The sequence below is a fragment of the Podarcis muralis genome, chromosome 6 (genome assembly GCF_964188315.1).
Source record: "Podarcis muralis chromosome 6, rPodMur119.hap1.1, whole genome shotgun sequence".
Classification (NCBI taxonomy): domain Eukaryota; kingdom Metazoa; phylum Chordata; class Lepidosauria; order Squamata; family Lacertidae; genus Podarcis; species Podarcis muralis.
In genome coordinates this window covers 43,706,842-43,715,867 of record NC_135660.1, presented here as the reverse complement: position 1 = coordinate 43,715,867, position 9,026 = coordinate 43,706,842, and the positions used below count along the sequence as shown (strand labels likewise).

Genomic DNA, 9,026 nt, shown 5'->3' with positions numbered 1-9,026 from the left:
ATAGGGTGGCCAAATGCAAAAGAAAGCGCAATAGTTAGGTCACCTGCACCTGCTGAAATACTCTCTTCTACCCTGCTATATTGAAAGAGGCAGGAGCCTTGTTGTCTTTTGCACTAGTGATGGCACTGGACTAAAGCACTTCCTGGTGCGCAGGCAAGACTGAACAGAGGTAAATCCCAACCAGAGTAGCATAGAGTTTTATTGAATTAGTCCATATCAACAGAAAACAAAACAGAATACCAATAAAGTCTGCGTAAAAGTAAACTGCATTTAAAACTCTACATGAAAGGAAATGTATTTGCTTTTGCTAAAACAACTAAAAATCAAAACATTAAAAATAAAATACAGTTAAATAGGGGAGAAGGACATCATACTAGTTTAGGTAGTCTGCTAACCCCCTGAAATAAAACCTGCCAGGGAGATTAGTTCATGTACCAAACTTGCTAGTTGCCTGTCTCTGATAGAGTGGGCTTTCTCAAGTTGATCATTCAGATGCTCCTTGGACTTAAGAGAGGGGGATAATCTGAGGAATGTGTGATTTGCTTGAAATGCTGGTTGGTGCAATAGGTAGATAGCTTTGCAACCCTCTCTTGTATAAAGGGCAGCTCCTTTTAGCTTCCCTCATGTGTGGGGGCACTTATGCTGCTCTCCCCATGATGTCAGGGTGCATTGGTGGTCCTAAGGCTGGTGGTGTTTTGCAGGTCTTGCAGTAAACTTCAAAGAGACTAGCCACGGAGTGCATGCGGTAAAAGATGCCCAGTGGCAGGGAGATCTTGACCACGATGGCCCAGAGTGTGAAGCCATAGAAAGACTGCTCAATCTGGCTCACCAGGTGCGGGCGGGTCCCATAGGCATATAGAATCCACACCTAGTCAAACAAAGGAAACAGGGAAAGGAATAAAACCAACTTCAAACTGTTGGCACAAGTAGCCATTATTTTGGGGCAGCCGCATCCTTTCAAGGCAGGGATGGGGAGCGTGTGGCCCTCCATATTCTGTTGTTATTGTTGGACTACAACTCCCATCAGCCCCATCCAGCATCTAGCGGGCCACCACTTCCCCATCCTTCCTGAAATGTCTCCCATACTTATTTAGCATTTGACGTGCCTATAGAGCACATGGAAAAGCTACATTGTCTAGGATATACACCTGTTTTTCCACTGTCCCCTGTTCTGCTTTCTCAAGCACATGAACAACAATCAGAAGTTTTCATGTGCCAGATTAGAAGGTGCTCTTTGAGCCAATCTACATATTCAGAGAAAGAACATGGGGCAGTGCTCCATGACTGTTGTAGGTCAGAATGTGAGAGGTGCGTCACACAGCTATATCTTCCCTTCCCTTTGCATGAACATAAACAAGCAGCAGATCAGGAGTAAAGCTTGGTTAGAGCCTTTCTTTCTAAAATGCCAGATTTTTTGTGGCGGCAGGAGGGGAGTGGAATTAAATTTTGAAGACAGGGATAAAGTTCAGTTCCACTGCCTGGATTCCGAATTGGTACAGTCCCAGGAAAGTTGTAGCATTTGTGTGCCTTCTGAACATGTAGATCGGCCATTCTATAGATGGGGATGTTGTTCCACTTCACCCAACTTTCTTTGGCAAGAAGAAATGCTTTCCATGCGGTGCCAGAATTCTTCAGTTACGTAACTCAGGTCTTTGAAAATTTCTGTAAGCACGACATTTTAAACAATGATGATGCGTTATGTTTTTAGATCTGCGGGTTGCATTCACTTCTGGATGTGAACGGGGCTCTGGAACGGATCCCGTTCGCATCCAGAGATACCAGTCTACCTACATTGGAGCTATAGGCTGCATAGGAATCCTCATTTATGTCACTGTTGTGCTGTTTCCTTGATACTGTTTGCAACAAAAAAGGGGTGGGGGATTTGCATAAAGGAGAAACTAACAAATATGTACATTTTTGGAATCAGGAGAAAAGGATTTGTGATAGCAAAGCTTGACTTGGTGTTGCAAAGTACCAAATGCAGTTTGTTAGGTGACTAACGTTACAAGCCAAATAACCATTTTGTAAGTACCTATGTTAGCTTCCTGCTACTCCAACCATCAAATAGTATTGTGGCATCTTAAAGACAAACAAGTTTTATTATGGCAGAACCTTTATGAAGAAGAGTCCACTTCATTAGATGCATCTGATGAAATGGTCTCTGGTCCACATCTTGAAGGTGCCATAAGACTTTTTGTTGATCTTGGTTCTAATCCACTACTGCCCTCTACGGGTCACATAGATTCTCTCACTTGGAACACATTCAAGAACTGATTTTGCAAAGTTAACGGTAGTTACTACAAATATTATTAGACAATCTCCTGTGTTTTCCATTTCAGATTTGGCATGCTTGGAGCTCTAACAAAATCAGCAACACTATGGCAAGATTAGTGCATGTAACATACTGGGGGGGGGGCGTTCTTCAATAAGGAATTTGGTAGAGCAAACTGAAATTTGGCAATGATGAGTAAAAAGTCTTCATATCAGCCTAGAAGAGCTAAGGCAAATAAGTTCAAAGAAGACTGGGTATTGTTTGGAACATTTTCGAAAGTGAAACAGGCTGCTATAAGAGGTACTCACTTTCTTTTGCTCTGCAGTATTTATCTTGGAATTTCATGGTGTAAAGTAGGTTTCTAATGCTGCTTCTTGTTTAAAGACTACAATATTGAATTAAGGGTGAATTAACTTTTAATATCTTTTTATACCTTGTCATTAAATATTTATGACATGTTTGTAATCTCTTTATGTACTGTAACTGATGTGTTGATGATAGTTTTAATCAATAATAATTATTTTTTTAACATTTTAGGAAATGGTGTCATTCTATGTTGGTGTATAACAGGGTTCACCAACATGGTGCTTGTGGGCACCAGTGTTCCCGTCAGTACCTACTGTGATGCCCACAAAAGGTCTTGAATTGGACACCCATCCTCTCATCTATTCTGAACGCAGGAGAGGTGCAAAGAGCTTCTCTCTGAGGGAGCCCTGGGATGGATGATAAAAAGGCAGCTACATCAACTACCTCATAGAAAAATGCTCCTTGCAGTTCTCTGTTCAGAAATCAACTGCTCTTGGTAAGTGAGCACAATGTTGCCTGATAAAAAGCAACTTTGCCAGCCACACCTGGGTGTAGGACAGTGTCCAATCCTGTAAGAACCTGTTTCCCATTCTTGAAGTGGCTGGTAGTTGTGGACATGTCCTTACCATGTTGCAGTTGTGTCCCTCTTTCTGCTGTTTTAGATGTGGCAGCCATTTTGTGTCATGCCACGTTCCCCATGGCAGCCATGTTGTGTTGCACCAGAACCTCAAGATAGCCATTTCGTGACTGGTATCTGTTGCACTTTCTGGTATATAGCTTGGCCTGGGCCTAGTGAACACAAACCACAAGTCTTCACTAGGCCTGGGCTAAGACTTACTTGGCATGCTGACATAGATTGATCGTATTATCAAAACTAAGCCAACAGAGACTACTGCCTCAATTATGCCATGGGCAGCCTGGTTCCTGGTTGCATAGGGTCTCCCTAGAAGCCCTTTCCACAAAATCCCCCACCCACTGCAATTTTGGTGCCACCTTTAGATCTGTCTTAAACCAAACCCAACTTACCGATATGTTGTAGAAGATGAGGAGAATTGAGATGTTTTGTAAGACCTTCCTTCTGATACTTTGTTTTTTAGGTTCTCTCTGAATGTGTGAAATCTGGAAGAGGGATGGGTCATCACCATGATCTGACAAGTGCATGGGCAGTTGATTTTCCAAACTGGCCATGATGTTGGTCAGTGTATGGGTTTTGGAGTAAGCTCTATTGCCATCCTGTTCTGCAGGACCTCTGGAAATGGAAAAGATCCAGCTGGCGGCAGCAGAATTGCTGTTGTCTTGGCCATCTGGCTCTTGAGGGAGGCTTGAGTACAAAGCTTCAGTAATGAAGAGATTCTGTCCCAATATCTGGATGGTCTTGCAGAGGGAGAAGCAGAAGTCTAGGAGGTGGAGGCCACCATTGGTATGAAGAAATAAGATGGCAACCAAAGAGAAGATCGATACCATGAGGGGACCACAGGAGCTGCCCAGAAGCAAGGTGACATCTAAGTTTCTTACTACACTCTTGTCAGAAGGGAGAGCCGCAGATTTTTTCTTCATTCTATAGGTGGCAATGCCAATCAAAGTTGCCAGGAACATGGCTGACAAGAGCACAGAGTTGAAGATGTAGTATGTCCGTAGGGCTTCAGGAATGGTGTGGGGAGACTTGGCAAGCACTCCAAAGGAGATCATCACCCCAAATGTTGCTGAAATGGCCAAGGCCCCCAGCACTAGCCCCACAAAAGCTCCACTGAGATGGAAGTGTGCCTTGTGAGTGAGCTGGGGCTTTTGGCTGGGGCTTTGCCGTCCTGTGTTCTTCCAGATGATGTACAGCATTGTAGAAGAGAAGAGACTGAACTCAATGTTGAAGGGATGCAGGTAGGCGGCCCCTTCTGAAAAGATGTGGCAAAGGCTGGTGGTACAGATGCAGCTGTTGGTGTGGGAACCACCTGTAGGAAGAATAGGACACTTGTGCTAGAAAATGGATATATGTTTAGCAGAGGAACAACAGCAACTTTGAACTGGAAAAGAGGACAATTCTGTCCACTTAGGTCACACCCACAGCAAATATTTAAAGCATTCTTACACCACTTTAACACTCATGGAGAATCCTAGGAACTGTAGTTTGTTAAGGGTGCTGGGAATTGTAGCTTGGTGAGGTCAGTACTACAGTTCCCAGGATTCTTTGGGGGAAGCCTGACTGTTAAAATGGTATTAAGAGCACTTTTTGGTGTGGCTGTGCCCTGTGTGTAGTTGAGAAACCGCACACAGCTCTTTTCCACCGGCTCATATAAGACCAGCACAAACAGTTGGGCCTGGTGAGCACTCAATGTTCCTATCCCCTAAAATTATAATCTGTGGGTTGCCATCTGATTTTATTCTGCTCCAAATTTGATTTTAAGATGTATTTTAATTGATTGTTTGATTTATGTTTTTAATGTAACATACTTTGATGGTAGCCGCCCTGAGCCCGGTCCTGACCGGGGAGGGCGGGGTATAAATAAAATTATTATTATTATTATTTTCTGCTTTCTTCATCCAATCATGACAACTTTATACCAAAAGGCCAGAGAATGGATGTGAATGCTCAGAGAACATACATTACTGGGCTACCATATAAGTATTGTAAGATAGCAAGTAAACAGAAGTCCCTTGGACAGGGTTGCCATACGTCCAGAATTTCCTGGACATATCCAGAATACCACATTCCTCAGCAGAGTCTGGGTGGAAATAGGCCAAATGTCCGGGAAAATCCAGATGTATGGCAGCCTATGTCAGCAGCTTTACAACTTTGCTGTCCGGATTTTCCTTGTTTGAAATATGGCAGCCCTACCCTTGGATTGGAACCATGCCTTTGGTCACTTTGAAAGACTTAGTTCCTAAGTTTGTCACTGATCAAGCCAAGCCATTTGTAGACCTCTCTCTGAGAGCTCCCTCCCCACATGAGAAGGATGGTTTGTACCATGGGGGGCCTGTGAAGTCTCTCCCTTGTGAGCATCATAAAATTCTTCCAGCTGCTTCATGGACTCATCCAGCACCACACTCATCCACAGGAGCACGTTGGTGGCCAGAGTGTGCATCAGCCCAAACCTAGAAGTCACAGGGAGGAAGGAGGAAGGGGATAAATGCAAAATCTCTGCACTTCACCCTTCCCTACTCAATTTGGTTCAAAGTTAGATAGAGGCTCCCTGGCCCCAATCCAAACATTCCTCCCAGCCATGATTAGCATCTTTGTAGCCATTTCATGCACTGGCATTCTTACGAGGCTGCCAAAAACCTGACTTGCTTTTCCCTGCACGGTTGCCTCATCTGCAACATTCAGATTCTTCCAGGCGTCCTCATCCTTGCCAGAGGCAGAATTTTCATATTACAGCTACCCAATGCAAACCCTCCTGTGGTGCAATGGGTCAGCACATCTGCTTGTTAATTGGAAGGCGGGCGGTTCAAGCCCTCTCAGGGACAGCTGCGGGCATTGCAGGGGGTTAGACTAGATGACCCTCGTGGTCCCTTCCAACTCTATGTCTCTGATTCTCTGTGATTCTAATTGCATCCAGTGCAGTACTAAGTGCATGCCCTAGCAGTGCAATGATTACTGTTTGTGCAACAGGACTTTCCTTCCCTGCCTGCACACCCCTTAAATATGTTCTGGACTTTCCTTCACCCCTCTGGAGCACATTTAGGGAAAGGGCACAGTGTGGGGGTGAAGAGGAGGAAAGTTCTGCAGTACAAACAGCAGTCTTTGTGAGGATTGGATGCTTTCATTTATTGCATTTTTATCCCACCTTTGAAGAAAGATGGATGAAATAATAAAGAATCCCATAGGTTAGAAAAGACTGTACTCCTTTGAAGTTCAAACCTTGGACCAGTGTGTATGCCTGGTAGCTGTTTGGGTTGCTGATTTTACATAGCTCAAGAGAATACACCTACCTGTTTAGATGCTGGTGTTCCTGGATGCAAACCTTAGCATTAAACAACAGCACTGAGACCTGAAAAGAAGGGAAAGAAGGTGCCAGGGAGGGGAAAGAGACAGAAGACCACATCACCATTTGCCACTAATAGTATAAACCAGTATTCCCCAACCTGGTGCTCTCTGCGTTTATTGGACTCCCAACTCCCATTAGCCCCAACAAGGAAGGTCAATGGCCAGGGAGGATGGAAGTTGTAGTCCATGTGGGTTAAAGCACAGAGCCTAGGACTTGCTGATCAGAAGGTCGGCGGTTCGAATCCCCGTGACGGGGTGAGCTCCCATTGCTCAGTCCCTGCTCCTGCCCACCTAGCAGTTTGGAAGCACGTCAAAGTGCAAGTAGATAAATAGATACTGCTCCGGTGGGAAGGTAAACGGTGTTTCCGTGCGCTGCTCTGGTTCGCCAGAAGCGGCTTAGTCATGCTGGCCACATGACCCGGAAGCTGTTTGCCGGCTCCCTCGGCCAATAAAGTGAGATGAGCGCCGCAATCCCAGAGTCGGCCACGACTGGACCTAATGGTCAGGGGTCCCTTTACCTTTAGCTTGACTACAGTTGCTGAAAGCCCACTGGGTTCAGGAATCCTGGCACAAACTGTTCCTCCAGTACTCTGAAATTTTGCCTTATGCACTGCCTCTTTAACAGTAGTGAAGGTTTTGCAAGGAGAAAGAACACAGTGGAGAGAAGCCGAAGGGGCTGGGATCCTAGATGTGTGGCAGAAAAGGAAGGAGAATAGCTAACTCCTCTAAGGCTGACCCTGCCTGTGCTGTGGCATCCCCGCCAAATATCTGACCACATTTGACCTCACCTGGATGATGGTAAAAACAGCCTGCACGACAGGGAAGGTGGTGATGAGCATGGAGGCGCAGTGCTGCAGCTCATAGCAGTACCCCAAGGAGAGGCAGTCCAGAACCAAGGTGGCCAGTGCAAAGAGAGAGAGACCGCCTGCCATGACAAGACAGCACGGTCACCACAAATGCGGCATGGAAAGCAGGCACTCTGATAATTTATTCAGGAAGCAGAAGGGGGCAGGAGGTCCATTCATATTAAGTGCCAAGACTGTGGGACCAGAGAGAGCAAGGGGAACAGGCTTCCTGCTGATGAAGGAAAGCATCTGCATCCTGACAGTTCCACCCTGTCAATTCCAAAGTGAGTCCCCAGTGCCTTTCTCCACTGACCCATAAGACTACAGATTAAAAAACAACAACATGAGCTGCATGGGAAGGGGAATTGTGAAACAAGACTGAGAAATCTGTGGTTTCATGGAAGTCCCCACCCTTGCCAATCATTGCGATGCTAATAGGGGTAGGCCGCTGATGCGAGTGGTTGTTTGTGAGAACAAATTGGCTGATATAACCAGTGCTTTTTTTCCTTTAAAAGTGTTTAGAGGTACTCTCATTTTGACTCAAGAAAACCACCATTTTATAGTTCAGATCGGAGAAAATAAATACAGTAAATGGACAAAGTACAGAGATTCACAAAATGTTTAGGAGTATGCGTCCCCCCAGGAAAAAGAGCACTGGATATAACAATAGGTTCTCTGTCTCTCTGAAATGAAATGAAGTGCAAGTCAGGCTAATAGCAGAGTGGACTGAAATTCTGAAATATCTTCTGGTTGGCTTGGATCTGTCAGACGCCAGCAGATCCAAGAACCACATTTTCTCTGCAGGATTCAACTGTAATGGTGTCTTGTGTGTCACAGCTCCTCTAATTCACTTGCCTGAGTCCCCTTTTAGTAGAAATGCCAAAACTTTGGAAGGGCAAGGAGGTTTCATTGCTAGTGATGGTCTTCGTTGTTTGAAGGATTGCACAATTTGCTTGGGCACGGGCATTTTGCAATGGATCCTATCTGTGTTAGCATCTCTACCTTTTAGCCAGCTTGCTCCTGCCTGGTGATCCTGGTGCCTTTTCAGCTGCTTGTTGCAGGAAGAGTGGCAGCCAAACCAGAGCATCCAGACGCAGGAAGAGATCATGAGGGCCTCCAGGAAAGCATGGACGTTGCGGCTCTGTGAGCTGTGCTGGTGCATCTCAGCAAGGAGCACCGCACTGCCCACAAACGTCAGAAGCACCAAATAGAGGAGGGAAAGCAGGGAACTGGAGAGCATAGTAGATGCCATGGCTAAGCAGGGTCTTTTTGCTGGGTATCTGCAGTGCAGCAAGGTATAGCTCAGCATTACAGGGAACATAACTGTAGACAGAAATAGACTCGAGAGAGAAAGGTCAGGGAACACACATCCTATGCGCCATGCTATATAACTATGTGGATCTTATAACACAGAGACATGCACACAGCTCAGTACAAGGGCTGTAATAGTGCATGCAGTCCCTTCAGCCTGCCCAGTGTATGAGTCCAAATGACTAAATTTTTGAACTGGCAGTGCTTTTCAACAGTTTATCCCAGAGGTCAGCAAACTTTTTCAGCAGGGGGCCGGTCCACTGTCCCTCAGACCTTGTGGGGGGCCAGACTATATTTTGGAGGAAAAAACCAA

The 9,026-nt window shown here is 45.4% G+C and overlaps 1 protein-coding gene across 1 annotated transcript; it reads right to left on the bottom strand.

Moving 5' to 3' along the window:
* Nucleotides 1-220: 220 nt before the first annotated feature.
* Nucleotides 221-8,756, bottom strand: LOC114597548 (proton channel OTOP2-like). Its single transcript, XM_028730464.2, has 6 exons — nt 8,405-8,756; nt 7,346-7,482; nt 6,503-6,561; nt 5,538-5,665; nt 3,605-4,524; nt 221-868 (listed from the first exon to the last, which is right to left on the bottom strand). The coding sequence occupies exons 1-6, from the start codon at nt 8,721-8,723 to the stop codon at nt 638-640; spliced, it is 1,794 nt and encodes a 597-aa protein (XP_028586297.2). The 5' UTR covers nt 8,724-8,756; the 3' UTR covers nt 221-637.
* Between the last annotated feature and the right edge of the window lie 270 nt (nt 8,757-9,026).

Bases quoted from the DNA above. Each gene is read 5' to 3' on its own strand.
- LOC114597548 (XM_028730464.2), bottom strand. From the start codon at position 8,723: ATGTTCCCTGTAATGCTGAGCTATACCTTGCTGCACTGCAGATACCCA. The intron at 6,562-7,345 runs GTGAGGTCAAAT...CCTTCTTTTCAG, and splicing joins CTGTTTTTACCATCATCCAG to GTCTCAGTGCTGTTGTTTAA. The intron at 869-3,604 runs GTAAGTTGGGTT...TTGTTTGACTAG, and splicing joins TCATCTTCTACAACATATCG to GTGTGGATTCTATATGCCTA.